The sequence below is a fragment of the Suricata suricatta genome, chromosome 14 (genome assembly GCF_006229205.1).
Source record: "Suricata suricatta isolate VVHF042 chromosome 14, meerkat_22Aug2017_6uvM2_HiC, whole genome shotgun sequence".
NCBI lineage: Eukaryota > Metazoa > Chordata > Mammalia > Carnivora > Herpestidae > Suricata > Suricata suricatta.
Window position 1 is genome coordinate 39,086,464 of NC_043713.1, and position 22,351 is coordinate 39,108,814.

The window sequence follows — 22,351 nt, forward strand, 5'->3', positions numbered from 1 at the left end:
AAGGACAATAAAATATCTCACATGCTTGGATAAAAATATATGGGCAGATAATGAGATCACTAATGAGTATAGTCATTTATATACCTGAGATAAGATTTTCTTAGAGAGTAGGTGGTGAGTGAATTGATTCTGGATAAATAGGGAAGCCAAAACCAGGGAATAGAAGAGAGGCATACCATATAAGGAGTTCAGTATGAGAAGAGGCATAGTTCACTGTGGGTGGACCTAGTTGGGTTTTAGCATGTTGAGAGGAAAGGGAGGGCCAGATCTTGGAGGGCCTTGTGTATTCATTAAGGAGTGAAACTTAGAGGGGCGCCTGGGTGGCTCAGTCGGTTAGGCATCCAGCTTCGGCTCAGGCCATGATCTCACAGTTTGTGGGTTCGAGCCCCACGTCGGGCTCTGTGCTGACAGCTAGCTCAGAGTCTGGAGCCTGTCTTTGAATTCTGTGTCTCCCTCTCTCTCTGACCCTCCCCTGCTCACACTGCCTCTCTCTGTCTCTCAAAAACAAATTAAAAAAAAAAGTGAAACTTAGAGTAGATAGAGAACCCCAAAGTCAGAGGACAGAGGGGTATACATCCCAATCCATCCTCCGCTGCCTCCACCCCAAAGGATGACCTGTAGGGTTAAATCAACAGACTTTCCTGCTCATTGATTTCCAGATAAGTTCAGCAGTGGACAGATAGCCCCAGCAGGAGATGGGCAGGAAGAGAGTGAGGTCAAGGTCTTTAATTCTCTGGCTTCCTCCCTTGAAGAATCACCAGGAAACAGCTGCATCTTCCCTTCTGAAGGTGACCTTATTTTCATCACTTTCTCCTTCCAGTAACCTGTCCCTTCCCTTGTCCCTACATGCCGTGGTGGTACTTCTCTGACACTATTCCCAGGTTACCACTGTGCTCCGCCTGCAGCCCACCCAGGGGCAGTAGTCCTATTGTAAATATTTCCTCTGCAAATGATTCTAACTTAAGATGTGATTAGATTTTAGTTTTAAGCAGTAGTGTAAGGAATGGTTTCCTAGAATGGAAGTCAGGGAGCAAAGCAATCAACTAGAAATTTGGCAGGAGTGAGAGATGATGCAGTTGGGAACTTACGGTAGTAGTGGAAATAGAAAGGAACTGATTGATACAGGAAGAGGAAAGGAGTTGAACGGACAGCAGTTAGGTGTGAGAGATTAGGGAAAGGGAGAAGTCAAGGATGACCACCCAGGATTCTCACTTGGGTGGCTGCTTGGTTCAAGAAGTAAAAAGATGAGGGGGCGCCTGGGTGGCTCAGTCGGTTAAGCAGCTGACTTCAGCTGAGGTCATGATCTTACGGCTCGTGAGTTTAACCCCTGTGTTGGGCTTTGTGCTGACAGCTCAGAGCCTGGAGCCTGCTTCAGATTCTGTGTCTCCCTCTCTGTCTCTCTGTCTGTCTGTCTCTCTTCCTCTCTAAAGTAAATAAACATTTTTTAAGAATTTTAAGAAGTAAAAAAGATGAATTCAGTTTTGCCTCTGTCAATTTTGTGACCTTTGTGGTAGAGCCGTTGAAGATATGTGCCAGGCTTGATGTAGCATGATATGGAATTCCAGCTAGGTCTGGTTGAAGGGAAGGTTGGTATGTTGTCAGCCTTTAGGAGGTCATTGGAGCCAGAATGAGAGAGGGGTTCCACCAGGAGAGCTGAGAGGGTGGGAGAAGAAGTAGAATAAGGGAGGAAGATGGTTGTGCACAGAACTTGGAAGGGCACTAAAAGGATCTGTAGTTTAGCACAGACTGAGAAAAAAGCATGAACAAAAGCAGAGAGGGAGAGGATGATATTGATAGCACAAGTGACGGGAGAAACGCAGAAGCAGAGTGGAGTGAGATTATGGAGAGACTTGAGAACTGACCCAGAGGAGCCTGGTTGAGGCTAGAAACCGAAGGGCTATTACACATTTATATATTCTGCAAGTGTGTGTTGAACACTTAGGCTCTTGAGTGAAATGAAATCCATTCAGGTTGTTTTAAGATGAGCAAAGGGATACCAAAAGGGCAGAAATGAAAATGACCTTAACGCCGGAAGCTATAATATGAAGTGATGGGGATTGAGGCCAGAGGAGTAGCACGGAGTGCTGAGGGCAGATTGATTGCAAGGGATGAAAGAGCAAGACTTAGAGGAAGAGATGAGAACAGGAGAAGAAATAAAAATGACTCCGAGATTTCCACATTAACTGGTCAGCAGCCATGTTCAAATCTAAGACCTTTATAGTTTCCATCATGTTTACAATAATGATGGCCCAGAAAATTTCTGATAACTCTGAAGAAACAACTGGCCAGTTAGATATAATGAAAAATGTAATTTTCCTGTTTTCAAAACAATAGGGAAACCATTTGTGTGAAATAGAATGATTTCAGTTTTAAATCCAGGTCTAATTAAGTTCAAGGACAGAGTTTCAGAATTGAAACTAATGGTCTGACTGCTTTGTGTTGTATAATCTTCGGTAAAGAAGTAAATAGACACACCTACAGATAATTTATGGTGAAACTCATTATTTTTGGCTAATGATTTTTTTTTCTGTTCTTTGGCTTAAATCCCTATTCTCTGTGGTTTTATGTTTTGAGCCTTTGGGTTAATATTTGTTCTTTACCTTCCTTTTCCCCCAATTCCTTCTCTACTCCCACCTCCCCAAAACATCATAATTTTAGGAACTAACTACAAGCGATGTAGGAATTGGATTTTAGAATAGGAAATGCTGTGTTGTAGTATGTCAAGTTTGTGGTTTTGTTTTTTTAATTATCCTCAAGATTAATGGAAATTTCAAAAATTGGTCATATGAGAGAGAACAGAAAATTCACAGAATATGAAATATAAATTGCTTAATTATCATAATGAGATCCACTTTTATAATAAGGAAAATGGAATTAAAATTCCAATAATATACTATTTTTCATCTACCAAATTGACAATGATGAAAAAGTTGGCCATAAAGTCTTAGGAAACATATAAGGAATCACATTATTGGTAGAACTGTAAGTGAGCACAATCTCTATGAAGGTTAGTTCTGCAGTATCTATCAAAAATAAAAATGCACTTACCTTTTGGCACAGCAGTTTGACATTTAGGTATTTTCTCACCGATGTACTTGCATTAAGCATGCATTATGTCTTTGGTACTAGGATATTAACTTCAGCATCACTGGCTGCAAAGAATTGAAATAAATCTGAGTATCTGTCAATAAGGGACTGGTTCAATTCGTTATGGCATTTGCACATGGTAGGAAATTGTGCAGCTCTAAAAATGAGACAGATTTTTGTGGACTGATGAAGTAACTGTACGTAATGCTACCATATGTTTTGAAAAGAGTGGCATTGTGTGTATCAGATACTCCCTCTGGATGGATGTGCAACAGAATGATAGCCCAGTTACAGCAAAGGGATCTGTGGATAAGATTGGGAAGGAGACTTACTTTTCACCCTGTACCTAATTTTTTGACAATTAGGTATATTAAGTAATCTATAAAACTCTTCACATTACTGAAGAAAAGGGAAACTAAATTATTCTTAAGCTCCAATAGCTTTGGTGAAGAGTTTAAGTAAATGGGTTTTCATACGTTTGTTAGTGGAAGTAAACATTTACATAGTTTTTAAAGGGCATTATATTGGTTAGTGCAGTTAAAATAATAAATTGCATATCTTTTACCTAGCAGTCCAACTTTTTACATTTTAATGCTATGGAAACTCCAGCCTTCATGCCTATGTACAGTTAAAAATACAAGAGAATTTGTTCAGTTAAATCTTGAATATAAGTGCAGATACCTTGCCAGGTTTATTTGCTTCCTGAAAAATGGCAACTGGTTTATTATTTCTCTCACTTGAGCCTTGTTCATTCCTTCGTATTTGGAAATGGCCCATTAGTTTTAAAGCTGAGATATTTGAACCATTTAGATTGTGTTTTATTAGCACAACTGACCTATTGAAAGCAGTTAATGTTGTTGGCCTGTCTCTGAAAGAGGAAAGAGAAGAAAAGTGAGAAGAATGTATCCATTCACTCTTGCATCCACTGTTTAATAAGCACCTACTATGTACCATGTGTGGTTCGGTGCTGGTGGTGCCACACTGAATCATATAGACGTGGTCATAGCATTTCAACATTCCGGGCTTCCTTTTTCGTTGCCATTTCTGCTCATTTTATCTATTCTAAGGTTACTTAGGCGTTCTGATGCCATTTTTGTTGCTTTTGCTTTCTTTTCCGTTTAATCGCTTTGCACCAGTTGATGCAACTTTTTTCTGCTCCCAGAATGAGGGAAATGCCAGTAGACTTGTTCTCTTAACTTACAGTCCTACAGATGGATGCTAGAGAGGCCTCAGCTCTCATTCCATTTCTTTTTATTTACACACATAAAGTTGACCACTGTGCTGAAGGGGTGGCCAACAGTAAAACGTTAGCTATAAAAGAAGATTTACCACAGGGCATGCTCATCAGCAGCAATGACGGACACCCGAGAAGCACAAAGCACAGGGAGCCCCATCTTCGCCAATGGCATGGACCTTCTTTCCCACTGGTCATCGACTGTAACTTCCGAGCCAGTACCAAACATGACAGACCTGACATTGACCACTTCTGCCTTTCCCTGTTATTTCTGTACTTCTCAGCATTACTGCTTTCTCTCCTTAGTCTGTTTCCATTGTCATTTCCGATAACCAGCCTTTTCCCTGGAGGTAAAAGATGTGTTGTAGTGTAGCTTCTATAGCAATCTCCAGGCGCCTGAAACTTAGATGTCTCCTGGAGCACCTCTGGCCTCCTAGCACTGCTTCACACCTCATCCGTTTTGAGGTCAATCACGGGACTCACCTTCAAGTACACACCCACAGAAATGGATATTTTCTGGATGACAGTTCCCCTCGACATATTAATGATGCAGTATAGTTTTAGAAGCGTATCATGAAGGCAGCGCAATTAGTACCTATCTTTGCTTTTTGAATATTATCATAAATTTACTTAAGCCGTAATTGACATGCATGTCAGTGGTGTTGAATTTGCTCCTGTGAGTTTCAGGGTTCTGAGACAGAACGCTTCTCACAATGGAGAGGTTTTGAAATCCCCAAAGCTGTTGAAAAACAATGCAGTATTCCTTCCTCTCCAAGACCCAAGTTTGACAGTAACATCTCAGAACAGATGTTTCGACAATCCCTGAATGTTTTTTATTTGGTGGCACAAAGACTCTGTTATTCATGAAATGGTCTGTTAAAAAATTAGTTCCTTCATGTGGGGGGTGTGGGAATATGTGCTACGTGAATCGATTTCACATTTTGGCAGGGAACTGGCTCTTCACTCTTCAGACTGTCTCCAGGCTGTGACTGTGACAAGCCACAGCAGTCACAGGGAATATAGTAACGCAAGAGCACAGCATCTTTCCCAGAGTACTTAAAGTTGACTCATCTGCAAGCGTCATATTCTTTTGTAAAAGAATAGAAGCTAAGTAAAAACCTGTAGAAAACTGTAAGATACAATGAGAGAATGTAGCCACTCATGTTTGCTGGTCCTTTTGATTAATCTAATACAGTCCACTTCTGCAGCTCACACTTCTTCGTGTTCAACTCTTACTGAAAGGAAGAGCTGCTATTCTGAGATAAACATGGGTCAGCTCGGGGTGTGCACCTGACAAGGCATCTTACACGAGACCTGTGTAACTGTGTACGAGTGTTGGAGTATGAGGACTGGTTTTTGTTATTCCTTTCTTTTTTAATTTTTTTAACGTCTATTCATTTTTTGAGAGACAGAGACAAAGAGTGTGAGCAGGGGAGGGGCAGAGAGAGAGGGAGACACAAAATCTGAAGCAGGCTCCAGGCTCCAAGCTGTCAGCACAGAACCCGTCACGGGGCTCAAACTCACAAACCATGAGATCATGACCTGAGCCGAAGTCGGACACTCAACTGACTGAGCCACCCAGGCCCCACCTGGTCATTGCCATTCTTTTTCTTTTTTTTTATTAATTTTTAAAACTTTTCTAATGTTTTTTTATTTATTTTTGAGAGACAGAGAGACAGCGTGAGCAGGAGAGGGTCAGAGGGACAGGGAAATACAGAATCTGAAGCAGGCTCCAGGCTCTGCACTGTCAACACAGAGCCCGACCTGGAGCTCAAACCTACAAACCGTGAGATCATGACCTGAGCCGAAGCTGGACGCTTAACCGACTGAGCCACCCAGGCGCCCCTGGTCGTTGCCATTCTAATGTCCCGTCTTCTTACCACTGCCCTGATCCATACTTTCTACTCGTTCCAGCCAGACAGAGGTCAACAAACTGTGTCTGACGTCCAAATCGGACCTGCTGCCTGTTTTTATAAATTAAATTTGGTCAGAAAACAGCTGTTGCAGTTTATGTATTGTGTACGGCTCTTTTCATGATACATCACTGGAGGGGAGTAGTGGAAACTGAGACCATTTAGTGCATGGAACCTAAAATATTTACAGAACAAGTTTGGTAACCCCTCCAGTAAGAAGTCACTAATATACTGTGACTCATTGTTTAAAATGTTACATTAAAATATTTGGTATATTTAGATTTTGAAGGCATTTGTAGGGTATAAGAAGTGTAAAATAAAAATTTGGTTTTAGATCATTAAACATATGACAGGACAATGTTTAAAATAATCATATATGTACATAAGGAAACCCGTAAACTTGGGACGCCTGGCTGGCTCAGTTGGAGGACCAATGGGTTCAAGTCCTATGTTGGGTATTGGGATTACTTAAATGAATAAAACTCAAAAAATAAATAACTTAATAAATAAGTAACTCAATAAATTAATTAATAAAAGAATCATTTAACTGAAATCTTTCAGGACAATGTGTAAGAACTATAGGGAAAGAAGGAAAGGGAAGTTAACTGGTGGATAGTCAATGAACATTTAAAAGAACGGATGAAAGGGATCTATTTTTCTGATGTACAGTATGTTCAAATGTTAAAACATTTGGTTATATTTTTAATTTTTTTAATAGTTTATTGTCAGATTGGTTTCCATACAACACCCAGTGCTCTTCCCCACAAGTGCCCTCCTCCACGACCACCACCTCTTTTCCCCTCCCCCTCCCCCTTCAACCCTCGGTTCATTTTCAGTATTCAGTAGTCTCTCAGGTTTTGCGTCCCTCTCTGTCCCCAACTCTCTTTCCCTCTTCCCCTCCCCCTGGTCCTTCTTTAGGTTTCTTCTGTTCTCCTGTTAGACGTATGAGTGCAAACATATGGTATCTGTCCTTCTCTGCCTGACTTATTTCGCTTAGCATGACACCCTTAAGGTCTATCCACTTTGCTTCAAATGGCCAGATTTCATTCTTTCTCATTGCCATGTAGTCCTCCATTGTATATATAGACCACATCTTCTTGATCCATTCATCAGGTGATGGACATTTAGGCTCCTTCCATGATTTGGCTAGTGTTGAAAGTGCCGTTATGAACATTGGGGTACATGTGCCCCTATGCATCAGGACTTCTGTATTCCTTGGGTAGATCCCTAGCAATGCTATTGCTGCGTCATAGGGGAGTTCTATTGATAGTTTTTTGAGGAACCTCCACACTGTTTTCCAGAGTACTGCACCAGTTTACAGTCCACCAACAGTGTAGGAGGGTGCCTGTCTCTCCACACCCTCGCCAGCATCTATAGTCTCTTGATTTGTTCATTTTAGCCACTCTGACTGACATGAGGTGGTATCTCAGTATGGTTTTGATTTGTGTTTCCCTGATGATGAGTGATGTTGAGCATCGTTTCATGTGTCTGTAGGCCATCTAGATGTCCTCTTTGAGAAGTGTCTGTTTATGTCTTCTGCCCATTTCTTCCCTGGGTTATTTGTTTTTCAAGTGTGGAGTTTGGTGAGTTCCTTGTGAATTTTGGATACTAGCCCTTTATCTGATATGTCATTTGCAACTATCTTTTCCCATTCTGTCGGTTGCCTATTAGTTTTCTTGATTGTTTCCTTTGCAGTGCAGAAGCTTTTTATCTTGATGAAGTCCCAATAGTTCATTTTTGCTTTCATTTCCCTTGCCTTTGGGGATGTGTCAAGTAGGAAATTGCTGCAGTTGAGGTCAAGGAGGTTGTTTCCTACTTTCTCCTCGAGGGTTTTGATGGTTTCCTGTCTCACATTCAGGTCCTTCAGCCATTTTGAGTTTATTTTTGTGTATGGTGTAAGAAAGTGGTCTAGTTTCATTCTTCTGCATGTTGCTGTCCAGTTTTCCCAGCACCACCTGCTAAAGAGGCAGTCTTTTTGCCATTGGATACTCTTTCCTGCTTTGTCAAAAATTAATTGGCCGTACATTTGTGGACCCAGTTCTGGGCTCTCTATTCTATTCCACTGGTCTATATGTCTGTTTTTGTGCCATATTTTTTATTTTTTTTTAACTTTTTAAAATGTTTACTTATTTTTGGGAGAGAGAGAGACAGAGCTTGAGCAGGGGAGGAACAGAGAGAGATGGAGACACAGAATCTGAAGCAGACTCCAGGTTCTGAGCTGTCAGCACAGAGTCCTGTGCAGGGCCTTGAACTCAATGAAATGTGAGATCATGACCTGAGCCGACATTGGATGCTTAACTGACTGAGCCACCCAGGTGCCCCAACATTTGGTCATATTTAGCTGCTATTTTATTTTTATTTTTTCTTTCATCTGTGCATGTTAATTGGTCTCAGAACAGTTTCTTGTAAGTGCCCCCATATATGTGCATCTGATTCTGAGGTCTTTCTATTCAACAAAAGTGACAAATACAAGTGAGACTAGAAGTTGAGAATTTATTCAGCTCGATATTGACACAACAGCCATACCAATTAGGATTATTCATTTGGTCCATAAGCCACAATATGTCTGAGGCTGCTAAATAGTATAAGATCACAAACACAATAGAAGAATAACTAAAGAATTGCTTGAATGACAAGCCCCCAAATTGGGAGAGAAGAAAATGGTGTTAAAGAGATAGAGGTTGTTATATCAGGAATCCCAGGCTCTGTTATATGAACCAGAATATCAGCAATCATGACAGACAGGGCAAGGAAGACCAAGTGTAAGAGTTCGAAGGCTCAGGGCATCTGGGTGGTTCCGTCAGCTGAGCATCTGACTCTTGATTTTGGCTCAGGTCGCAATCTCACAGTTTGTGGGTTCGAGCCCCACATAGGGCCCTGTGCTGACAGTGCAGAGCCTGCTTGGCATTCTCTGTCTCCCCCTCTCTCTGCCCCTACCACACGTGCATGTGCTCCCTCTCCTTTAAAATATAAATAAATAAACTTTTTTTGCATTCTAACGCTCTCATTTCATGAGTGGATACATCCTTTCTTGTCGTGAATTACGTTTTTTCCCTGCGAGTACTCTGTCACCTGATAAAGGACTTGAACCGTATCTGCAATCACAGTTGTGTTTTGTTTTGAGGGGGATGGGGAGACAGAGGGAAAAGGGAAGAGAGAGAAACTTAAGCAGGCTCCTTGCTATGCTCAGCAGGGACCCCGTCACAGCACTTGATCTCCAACCCTGAAATCATGACCTGAGCCGAAATCAAGAGTCAGACGCTTACCTGACTGCACCACCCAGGCACCCCTGCAATCACGGTTTTAAAGGAAGGCAGAGATGTTCTGGACCCACACCATTGAATACAGCCACTACAAACCCCATGGGGCTGTTGAGTGCTTGCAGTGTGGCTGCTGTGAGCTGACATGTGCCACAGTGTAAAACATACACAGGATTTTAAAGACTTAATGCAAATAATAATAATAATTGTTATTATTATTATTATAAATAATGGTAAAGAATGCAAGAAAAGAATGTTAAATATCTCATTAATGATTCTTATATTTAGATGTATTGGTATGTAATGAAAATTAATTTTACCTCATTTTACCTTTTTTATGTAGCTACTAGGAAATGCACAATTGCCTATGTGTCTCACTATGTTTCTGTTAGCATTTTTCTAAATGTCTCATCTGATGCAGAAGCATGAGGAGCAGTGACACAGCCTGGCCTATGAATGCATTTCTTTTCTTCTTTTTTTTTTTTTTAACATTTATTTAATGTTAAAGAGAGAGAGACAGAGCACAAGTGGGAGAGGGCAGGGAAAGAATGAGACACAGAATCCGAAGCAGGCTCCAGCCTCTGAGCTGTAAGCGCCTAGCTGGACATGGGGCTCAAACTCACAAACCATGAGATCATGGCCTGAGCTGAGTCAGACATTTAACTGACCGAGCCACCCAGGTGCCTCTATGAATGCATTTCTGAAGGGACAGATGGAATTTAGTGGAAATGTGTGGTTTCAGATAATCTCTGAGCTCAGAGACTGAACATTAGCAGACTACTTAATGACTGTTTGGTATACATGCAGACCCCCCCCCCCACCGCCTGCCCTGTCCTAGGAAAATTTTTCTAAAATACTGATCATAAATTTAAAATAAATTATTTCATATCCATAGAAAAATGAGGTCATTAGTAGGTTTTCATAAACTATACCTGGTTTAATGTTAGATAGTTTGGATTTTGTTTAGGTTATAAATCTACAATTCCTTATTCTTCTAACGAATTACTAGAGGTAGTGGAAATGTTGGCAGAAATTGGTGTCTGTGTTAGATGGCTCTGGACATTCTAAGTGGACCTATAAACTTGGATTCTCACTGAAAACTACTTTTGTGCCCCAGCATATCACATTCCATTACTCAAAGATTGTCTATTCCATCCTGGAAGATAATTTAAAATGCTTATTAATCTCTACTATGGTTGGATTGGTCCCTGAAAAGTATTGCTTGAGGTTCCATACACTACTCAGATAATTTTTAAGTAGACCAATAGCACTCCATTTCCTTCTCTGGTGAGTGAAAACATTCAGCTAATGTTCAGAAAAACAAGCCTTGTGCATAGTCCTGCAGAGTACACCTTTTATGTAGTACTTTGAAAACCTGCAGTTACGAATGTGTTACTTCATTGTTTGCTGGTCCTGGGACTAATCTTCTGCCTTTTGTTTAGTGAACATTTATTAAGCACCTAATGCTTGCAAGGGACTGTGCGTTCCTGAGTTTAGACATGTTGAGTTTGGTACTATTAGACTTGCAAGTATAAATATCCAATAGATTCTTAGATGTGTATCTTTAGAAGTTAAAAGAAATTTAGACTACAACAAATATGTTTATTATATATTTATACAGCCTTTGGCACAAGAAAAATTCAAATACTTAACTTCACTGATCTCCAAAGAAGTGCACATTATAGGCAAAAGATGCTTTTTAATGCCTACTGAATTATTTAACTTAAACAATACTCACTGCAGGGTGCCTGGGTGGCTCAGTCAGTTAAGCATCCAGCTATGAATTTTGGCTTAGGTCATGATCTTGTGGTGTGTGAGTTCGAGCCCCGCATCTGGCTTTGTGCTGGCAGCAACTGTGCGTACTTTGGATTCTTCCTCTCCCTCTCTTTCTCTCTCTGCCCCTCCCCCACTTGTGTTCTCTCTCTCTCTCTCTCTCTCTCTCTCTCTCTCTCTCTCAAACAAACTTTTAAAAAGTTTTATGTATATATATGCATATATATACACACATATATAAAGAATACTTACTGTTGGTAGGATTGTAATCCAACTGGGATGTCCGTAGAAGAAATATAAATTGGCTGCTGATAGAAATATAAATTGGTTTAGGAATTTTGGAAAGCCAGATAGTCAGGTATTTTGAACACAAAGAATTGTGTGATGCCCTTTGATTTAATAATCCTGCTCTGGAAAATGTATCCCACAAAAGTAAGCCCAAAAGAGAAAAGAATATCTCTGTGCATCTTGAGAACAGGAAAGGGACCCGAGGGTTGCTAACTGGTTACTTGTGCTAAGTACTTAAAATCCTCTCCGCTAAGCCTCACTGCAGCCGTCGGAAGTGCCCCCACTTTCCGGGTGAGGAAGCAGCGGTCAGACAGATTGGTAATTTGTCACTACTCCAAAACTCATAAGGGGCAGAGTTTGCATTTACGTCAGCCCTAGCCTAACTCGGACTAAGAACAGAAAAATAGTTAAATCCGTTATGAAATGCTGTGTAAACATTATAAATGTAGTCATGTCAGGGAAATGTAAGAAAATAAAGGAAGGAACAGAGAATAAACAGAGATACTTCATAATAATTAAGAATTTGTACAAGGAGGGGCACCTGGTGGCACAGTCGGTTAAGCGTCTGACTGTTGATTTTGGCTCAGGTCATGATCTCATAATCATGAGATCAAACCCCACTTCAGGCTCTATGCTGAGTGTGGAGCTTGCTTAATATTCTCTCTCTCTTAAAAAAAAATTGTTGGGGCACCTGGGTGGCTCAGTTGGTTGAGCCTCCGACTTCGGCTCAGGTCATGATCTCACGCTTAGTGGGTTCAGGCCCCGCCACGGGCTCTGTGCTGACAGCTAGCTCAGAGCCTGGAGCCTGCTTCCAATTCTGTGTCTCTTTCTCTCTTTGCTCCTCCCCTCTTTACACTCTGACTCTGTCTCTCAAAAATAAATAAATGTAAAAAAAAAATTTTTTTTTAATTGTTACAAAGACTAAGTAGAATGGAGACAAAGGAAAAGCTTGCCTTCTTGTAGTGGCAGAATTTAAGTGGTATTGATACAGCTATAGTTTTTTAAAATTCTGTTGTTTTTTTGTGAATGTAACCTAACATTTATATATGTATAATATATAATCTAACATACTTTAGTGTATAATCTAACATTTTTCGACTATATTTTCAAATATTTTGCTCATGACCCTCCATCTTTTAATTTTTTATTGTTTATTCTTGAGAGACAGAGACAGCATGAGTCGGGGAAGGGCAGAACGAGAGAAGGACACACAGAATTCAAAGCAGGCTCCAGGCTCTGAGCTGTCAGCACAGAGCCCCCGCGCAGGGCTCGAACTCACACACCGCAAGATCATGACCTGAGCCGAAGTCAGACATTTAACCAGCTGAGTCATCCAGCACCCCTACCCCTAAATATTTCTAAAAGGTGTATAAGCGGTTACATTGTAACCAAGTACTTTCTCTACACCATCATCCACCCCTTAACTCCTGAAAACTCTCCCTTCAAGGTCCATCACCAGCAAAATATTTCCCTATGTCCTTAGAGTTTTCTCTGAAATTACTTGTGTCTCGTTAAACCCTAACCTGGGTATGCCCTGAAAACACCACTTCCCTGAAGCCCTCTCAGGTGGCAGCTGTGGGTTTTGCCCTGGAGTTGAGAGGATAGGAGTGTTTTCTGTGTTCTTCGGTTCTCCCTTGCCCATTCTAATCCCTCCTCCCTAGAAACTCTCAGCTTTAATCTCTCGTCCTCAGACTATCCCACCTGCCACCCAGTCCGTGTTACAGTTACCTAACACTCCTAGGATCCCTCCCTCATTTCTCCATAATTTTCGCTCCTCGCTCACTGCCATTCTCCAGCATCACTTCTCTCTTCGTTCTTGGGATTTCAATGCATACATATATGATCCTGCTAATACCTCTGGCCTCTCGGTTTCTCTAGCTTCTCACCACCTCAACCTGTACCTCCCATGGTAGTCTAGAGACTGGGTCATCACCGACAACTACATGCTGCCATTTTCTCAAGTTCTAGGCCCTCCACTCTGACTACTCTTCCTGGCTCTTGAGCTCACTCCCTCCAGGGTTTGGAAATCGACTCCCTAAGAACCCACTATCCATTGATTCCACTACTTTTCACCCTCATCCCTCCCTCCCAAGATGTGGGGTCCAGCTCAAGTCCCAGGGATAGATATTATATTCGCTCCCTTGTGTACATCTTGGCTCCTCAGTCCCTCTTTTGTGTCTCATACTCACTTGGTAGTTTTAACAGTCCTGGCTGAGTCCAAATCTCTGCCCACTTTGGGCTGGCCCCTGGGCCTTGCACACTGTCTGGAGAAAAACATACAACTGTACTGTTCGGTTTTACTTTTAATTCATGGCCATGAACCTCGAGTGGGAACTTAGGCTGTCTAGCAGTCATGGTGTGCCATTTACTCTCAGTGGACTTTTCTGCAGTCTTCCCTTCTTTCCTTAGCCCTCGTACACCTCTTCAATCTTCCTTCTGACTTTTACTGGAAATATGGAATCAATAAAAAGCTTCTACGAGCTTCCACTGAGCTCTCACAGGTGGGCTCCTGCTGCGGCCCAGCCCGTCCACTCCTGTACCCAGGGACATGGTCCGGCAATTCCTTCCTCGTCCGCTTGTCCCCCTCTTGCTCATTCCCATCAGCATCCATCATACTGAGGAAAATAAAAACACTCCCTGGATCACATTCTACATGCTGCCTTTAACTGCCACTCCGTATCTTTTCTCGCCTTCACAGCAAAACTCCCCAAACATCACCTGCCGTCCATTCCTGTGATTCCCACTTCTCACTTCTCTGAAATCCACCTCAGTCAGGCTTTAGCCCAACCATTCCACTGCTCCTGTCAAAGTCGTCAGTTAAATTCAAGTTGCTAAAGCCCTCATTTCAGGGTCCTATGAGCAGCCTGTGACATCACTCTCACACTTGAGGTGCTCAAATCACAGCTTCTAGAATGCACCACTCTGGATCTGCCTTACTCCCCTGGCCAGTCCTTCTTAGTCTCCTGGGACTCAAACCTTAGACCTATTCTCTCATACTTAAGCCTGTGCTCATCATCATTAAAAGTGGCATGGCTTTAAAGCTCAGTGTGCTCATGAGCCCTGGGTTTCCAGCCAGACCTCTCTCTGAGATCCACACTTACATGCTCATCTGTGAACTTCTGGGAATCTCTGACTGTATGTCTAATAGACATCCCAGACTGAACTCCTGATCCTCCATCCCACTCAGATAAAGAGCTACGAGCCTTCAAAGCTGTATACAATCTGGCCACCTGTTCTTTCTCTCTCTTCCTCTCAGCTTTTACTCACTCTACTCTGGCCACACTGGCAGCACGCCGAGCGGGCAGCCACCCATCCATCTGCAGGCCTTTAAGTAGGCTGTGGTTAGAATTCTGAGAACACACCTCCCAGTGATGTCAAAGGTCACCTTCTCAGCTATACCTGCCCTCTCTGTCCCCCTCACCCAGCCCTATCCTGACCTACTACATACTGTTACATACCCTTGTCATTTATTGTGTTTATCATTGTCTCCTGCTATAATGTAACATTTAGGAGGACAGAGATTTTCATCTGGGCTCTTTATTGACTTCTCTCCAGCATCTAGAGTAATGCCTCTACCATAAACGCTAAAAAAAATAAAAATAAAAATAAAAAAGTTTTGAGAGTCCGAATGAAACTTTCCCTGTTTCTGCCTGCTGTCCTGTAGACAAGCTGGGAGATCTGCCTTAGTATAGCTTTTAATTCCTTTTCAAGTATCTCAAGTGTTACACTGTAAACAGCCTTCAGAAAATGGCTGCTACGAACACTGTCTTGGCTTGATTACACATGGTCTTTTATTCTAAACTGCAAACAAGTCCTAGAATGAAACAGCAGTATCATAGATATTGAAAGTATATATCCAATAATAGATCCTTGACATCTTTAGGAATATGTTCAACGTTCTTCACAAATCCCCCAAATTACGGATACCACCGTGGTATATTCTCCCCTCGTGGACTTCATACAGAACAGTGAACAAGGAAGAAGGAAGCCACGTGTTGCTGCAGACGCCAGCTGGCTCCTCTCCAGGTTCATTCGTTGGAAGGAGCCTCACCCCCTGACCCAGCCTGGCTCTGCTCAGGCTTCACTCTTGTGCGCAGATACACCACGAATTATAGCGGCTCAGGCGCCCTCGGCCTCGCCCACGTACTGCTGAAACCAAGGATATCAATTCTATGAGAGCCAAAGGTCCACTATGTTATTTTGTCCTGCTTATAAAACTGTTAATGCTAATTTAAAAAAATTAGTTCCCCTGGGTCGCAGTGGCTTTCCTTTTAGAATATAGCCTGTGTGGGGGCGCCTGGGTGGCTCAGTTGGTTGAGCATCCAGCTTTGGCTCAGGTCATGATCTCACAGTTCGTGGGTTCGAGCCCCGCATCGGGCTCTGTGCTGACAGCTAGCTCAGAGCCTGGAGCCTGCTTCCAATTCTGTGTCTCCCTCTCTCTCTCTCTGACCCTCCCCTGCTTGTGCTCTCTCTGTCTCTCAAAATTAAATAAAAAAAGAAAACAGAAAAAAAATTTAGAATATAGGCTGTGTGGGTGTTAATTACAACTAAATGGCAAGGTGGCCACTGTTAAAAACAAAATGAGCAATCATTTGTAACAGAGTAAGTTTTCACTTTGAGATCAAATTACAGATAAACATCCATTCAGTTTGATTTTGGTCATATGGTAATAAACTCTGGAGGTGAGCAAAAAATGCAAAAGATAGAAAACCTATGTATTTGTATTCAATTTTAAGCTGATTTTTAGATAACATATTCCAGTTCAAGAAAACCTTCTGCCATGGTAACTTTTCCCCCCAATAATAATGATCAGAAGCCTTTGACAAAGAAGAGTGGGAGTAGGGGAGGGGGTGCTGTGGCCACGGTGACAGCTGTCCAGCGTAAACATCTCACCTCTCTTCCGTTTATCGTGTATTTTAGGGCAATTCAAGCTGCTGGAACAAGACCGAGATATAAAGGAGCCAGTGCAATATTTCAACAGTGTGGAGGAGGTGGCTAAAGCATTTCCTGAACGTGTGTACGTCATGGAGGAGATAACATTCAACGTGAAGGTAGTTCTAGAAGAACCAAATATTTATCCTCCCTGAAATAAGTTAACTTTCAGGTCATTATGTACACTGTGAGGCCCCCCCGACCCCCCACCCCCACCCTGTGCCTCATAGGAGAGTTCCATCTAATAAATTAGTGTCAGTGGCCAAAACTGGTTTTTTGAGAACTGCACATGCTGTAATTGACCTAACTCTCCAACAGGTTACTATGTTAACATTATCTTTTGCTAGAACAACTGTCAAAGCAGATCAAAAGATTTTTTTTTTAATTTGGACTTTATTCTCTAATATGTAACAGTTGTTTGGCCAGCTCTTGTGTGAGGCTGGATGCTCCACTTGTGGGAGCAAGCAAACGGCTGATGACAACTAATACTGAGCACTTACTTAAGGAAAAAGAGAGAAACTTCCAGAGCAGGCACTGCCATAGCTTATATTCATTCCATTTTTTGTAGTCCATCTATATGAGTACACAGAGGGCAAATCGATCCATTGACTGTTGCCCAGGACGAATTTGTTGGTCTTTGGTCATCAGAGAAAGGCTAAATTGTGTTTACTGTGCTGTGTTTGTTTTGCATCCTTAAAGGGGCAGTTCTGTTGAAGAGGGACTAACCAGAGAGAGTATCACTGTCACCAAGGCCCAGCCTTATTGCCTGCAAATCCATTGTGTGTTCTTCAAAAATGCACACAAGTTTGCTACAACATTGTAGAAAGTGTCCACATTGAAAGCATTAACCTCATGTCAGCAGGAAGTCCAACTAAGTCATGTTCTGTAAACATTTCAATATTTGGGGGCAAGATGCCTGTTTGTTAGAAATCCACTCTATGTGAAAAACAGACTGCAGGGTATCTTAGTCCAAGAATGCAACAGTGTCTCTGTGGTGAGTCACTCCACCCACACTCGTCAGGAAAGGGGGGAGGTGCCCAAACCAGCCTCTTTATTGGAGCAGGCTTTGTGCCCATTTGATCGCCTGAACCAAGTCATTCTTCCAATTCTGAAATAGAGCTGCTAGTCTACTTTCTTTGGTTTTATTATTAAAATGGATAAATTTTGTGTTCTGCTAAATTCTTTACTAGCTAAATTATGCTTGTATTCAAAAATATTTATAACGTTTAAGTCTTTGAGTAGCTTAGTCAATGAGTCTTCAAAACAACTTGAACTTACATTGAAGATTTATGAGAACATGTTCGTTTTTAAACCAAGTTCATTGGTCAGGAGTTAATCAAATCTGATTTGATCCTTGTCTCGATAAAATTAAACCTTTCCTTAAAACTTACTTTTAAAATTACCTAAATGGAAAAAAAATATTAGTTTAAAAGTTAATACTTTTAAAACTCTTCTCTGAAAGCAATGCATCTGCTGATAAATCGTGAGAAATCAAGCATAAAAATTTGTTACGATTTTTCAAAGATTTTGTCAAGTATTAAAATTTAACATTCAGTTTTTTGTGGCATATTGTTCTTGTAAAAGATTTTTTAAATGCCTCTAGCAGCTGTTTTTTGTGTGTGAATTTGTATGAAATCAGCAGTGATTGAAAGAATAATACTGAAATCAATACAGTTTGATTTTTTTTACAGAATACCATGATTGACTCTGTTTATTCAAACGTCATAGAGATGGCATTTAAAAATTCAGCATAGCAATGTGAATCTATTTAACATTTCTGACCTATATACTTAAAAATGGTTAAGATGATAAATTTTATGTTATGTATATTTTATCACAGTTTTTCTTAAAAAAACCCAAAAAAAAGGGTTATGGGCACAGACAAAAGGGGAAGTGTAAGGAATTCAAGCTCACGGCATCCATAGAACTGCCTGGACTCGGGATGAGTTCCTGCGCTCTGCATACATGAATATTTAATACCACTCGTCTATTACTTACAAAGTTTTAAGATGCTATCACATCCATCTGCCATTAATCATTAAGACATCTTTCAGTTGTATTCAAAGAGGAATTGATCAAGGAACCTCGGGATATTTGCACAAAGAAGTACACTAAGAATATTGCTTAGTGAATAAATACCCAAGTAAGTAAATAAACCAAGGAGATTTGTGGAAGAGATGTCTGGATACTACTTGGAGCCCCCAAAATGAAGGGTTGGAAGTCATGGTCTTTAAGAACTGATCATAATGTGCATATGCATGTGTACAGTACTTACTGTGAGAGCTAAGTGGGGTAAGGAAATGGTGTGCCTGGTTGCTACTTGGCCCAGAGAGGGAGAAAAATAATAAACAACAGTACAACAGCGATGCCTGGCTGGCTTAGTCAGTAGAGCCTGCAGTTCTTGATCTCAAGGTCATGAGTTCAAAGCCCACGTTGGGGGTAGAGATTATTTTTAAAAATAGCAGCAGTACAACATACTCATAAGTACAGCTGCTATAAATAGTATTAAATATATAATGTTAAATATTGTGTAAATATAGATGTTATCCAGAAAGCAATTTTTTAAGTGATAACAGATTTCAGACCTCCTAGTAAAACTTCACCCACAACTCTCTACTTCAGATACAGCATAAATTACACCAAGAGAATAAACAGCTCAAGAAATGACTTACAGTTAAGAATTGGTAGCTGACTGGCATCTCGAGAGTCAAAAGACACAATTATTATTTTAAATAAAGAAATAGAAATATATGTATATAGTCATATATACTTATAATAAATAGAAGTGAAGCATAATAATATGGAGTAGAATAGAGTACTTATTAAAAAGAATGGGAACTTGACAGTGTTATTACTTTCAAGACTGTAGCAGAATTTTAACAAAAATTTAATGGGAAGTATTAGTACTATGAACAAATTTATTTAAAAATAAGCCATTCGTGGGGCACCTGGGTGGCTCAGTCAGTTGAGCGTCCAACTTAGGCTCACGTTGTAATCTCACCGCTTCTGAGAATGAGTCCCACATCAGGCTCTGTGTTGACAGCTCAGAGCCTGGAGCCTGCTTCGGATTTTCTGTTTCCCTCTCTCTCTGCACATCCCCTGCTCATTCTCTGTCTCTCAAAAATAAATACACATTTAAAAAAATAAAAATAAGCCATTCCTAGAGCTCCTTTCCTTGCTGGCTCAGTCGGTAGAGTATGTGACTCACATACAGGACAGACCCACATCAAAGAATGATCAACCCAAAATGTCAGTAGTGCCAAAGCTAAGAAACTCTGACCTAAAGACTAGATAAAGAAGAGAGGAAACCAAGGACTGAGCCCAGGAACACCCCAGCATTGGGGTCCAGGAGAGATTGAACACCCAGCATTCGGGTCTAGGAGAGATTGAACACCCAGCATTCGGGTCTAGGAGAGATTGCAAGGAGTAACAACAAGATAGTAAAGTGGTGAAGCATGTGGATGGATGTTCCAGAAGCCAAATGACAAAAAGTGTTTCAAAGAAGAAGGGACAACAGTGTCAAATGTTACGTAGTGATTGGATTAGAGGACTGGGAACTCACCGGTAAATCCAGCACAATGGAAGCCTTTAGGAGCCTTGACAGGAAGAAAATAACAATCAGTTCAGAGACCCAGAAAGTAAGTTTCCTGGGGACCTACAGTAGCACGGTCCCAGAGATTTGCCAAGGTATAAATTTCAAGTGAGATTACTGAGCACCCGTGGTTTGCTTCCAGCCATCTTTGGCTTCCAGGATGCAGATACAGAGTAAACAGAGTGTTGGTTTAATCAGAGAAGGGACTGTACAGGGTAAGTGTAACAGAAATTAGAAAAGTGTGGATGAAGCATGCCCTAGAGTGACAGAGAGCAATGAGCCATAGACTCCTCACTGGATAAAAAAGGGCAAATACGGAAGGAAAACCCCAGTGAGAACTAGGGGTCCTAATGGGGTTAAGGAACTTCTGAACTGGTTAAGATAGTGATGTGCAAAATTGGAGTGGTGGTAGAATATAAAATACTTGCAATTGGGGGTGCTTGGGTGGCTCAAGAGGTTGAACACATAACTCTTGATTTTGGTTCAGGTCATGATCTAATGGTTTGTGGGCTCAAGCCCCATGCTTTTAGCAGGGAGCCTCTTTGGGATTTTCTCTCTCCCCCTCTGCCCCTCCCCTGCTCACATACACTGTCTCTCACTCTTATAAATAAGTAAACTTTAAAAAATAATAAAATACTTGAAATTAAACTTTAGGTGGTAATACTGTATAGGAGATGACATGAGTAGCTATTTTTTTCAAATCTAAGTATGTCCATTTGAGCATCCAACTAAGGTGATAGGAACAGACAAGGGGAGATGAGGGGCACCTGGGTAACAGTTAAGCATCCAGCTTCAGCTCAGGTCATGATCTTGTGGTTCATGGGTTCGAGCCCCACATTGGGCTCTGCTATCTGCACAGAGCCCGCTTCAGATCCTCTATCTTCCTCTCTCTCTCTGTCCCTCGCCCATTTGAATGCACACATATACCCACTCTCTAAATAACAAATAAACTTAAAAAAAAGAAAGAAAATGGGAAATGAGATGGTCAAGGAAATGGAAGAATATGTGGACAAGTAACTCATCATTTCTGTATATTAGCTCCAGTCTCTCCAAATTTAATGACATTTGATTTTTTTTTTTTTAACATTTATTTATGTTTGAGAGAGAGATGGAGTATGAGCTGGGGCAGGGCCAGAGAGAGGGAGACACAGAAACTAAAGCAGGTTCCATCCAGGCTCTGAGCTGTCAGCACAGAGTCCAACGCGGGGCTCTACCTCACAAGCCATGAGGTCATGGCCTGAGCTGACGTCAGACATTTAACCCACTGAGCCACCCAGGCACCCCATGACATTCAGTATTTTTAAAACAACAACCATCTGCCTCTGTCACATTGTTTCCTTTATCCGTTCAGTTTCTGGTACCTGTGATGAGAGTTGTTTCTTTTTACCAGCTTTACTGCATATTTGTTTTTAACTGTAATAGGCATTTTCTTTATTGTTTCTTTTAGTTGTTCATCAACAATCTCTATTGTCATGTTTTTTTCCAGTCAGAACATGTCCTGTTTCAGTTGGCCATCCCAACTAAAGGCTCATTCTTCTACCTTTTAATAAGAAAAATAGCCACACAGTAATTTCCAGGCATACATCTTTCTTTAAGCAAGCTGCCATGATCCAAAGAGTATATTGAACTGCAAAGTGTAGCCCAGACTCTGAATTTGGAGCTGAGTTCAGACCCCAAGTCCAGGCATTGACTGTGAACACAGAAAGATCACATGACCCCATCAGTCCAGGTGTCATCACCTGAAAAATGGGGGGTGATTTTACCCTCCTTGTAGATTTTTCGTGAGAATTATGTGAAGTAATGCACTAATCTGCTTTGCAAGTGTCTAGTATAGGAGTTCACAAACTACAGCCTTGGGGTAAGGTAACTGTTTTGCAAATAAAGTTTTATTGGGACACAGCCACTGTATCCATGTGTATGTTCAGCGCCTGTGGCTACTTCCACAATACAGCAGCAGCGTTGAGTAATTGTAGCAGAGACCATATGGCATTCAAGCCTAAAATTACTACTGTCTGGCCCTGTAAGAAAAAGCTTGCTGACCCCTGATTCAGAACATAAAATCATACTAAAATTAAGTTTCCCATAAAAAAAAATTCCCAGCACAGATTATTTCACTTACTCCTTATTTAGTACTTTGTACCCTGTACTTTATATTAAACACTCAGTACATAGTAACTGCTATTGTTTCAAAATACCCCTTCACCTCAGATACTTTGGAAATTTATTATGCCAGTACCCAGTGAATTATTTCAAATGTCTTCCAGCCTTTTGA

The 22,351-nt window shown here is 41.2% G+C and overlaps 1 protein-coding gene across 1 annotated transcript in view; it reads left to right on the forward strand.

The window, feature by feature from the left end:
• Window positions 1-22,351, forward strand: part of GAREM1 (GRB2 associated regulator of MAPK1 subtype 1) — a 145,889-nt gene that overhangs the window by 87,298 nt on the left and 36,240 nt on the right. The window contains exon 3 of the mRNA XM_029921563.1: window positions 16,476-16,606. Coding sequence (XP_029777423.1) covers window positions 16,476-16,606 — 131 coding nt within the window. The remainder of the gene's footprint in view (window positions 1-16,475; window positions 16,607-22,351) is intronic.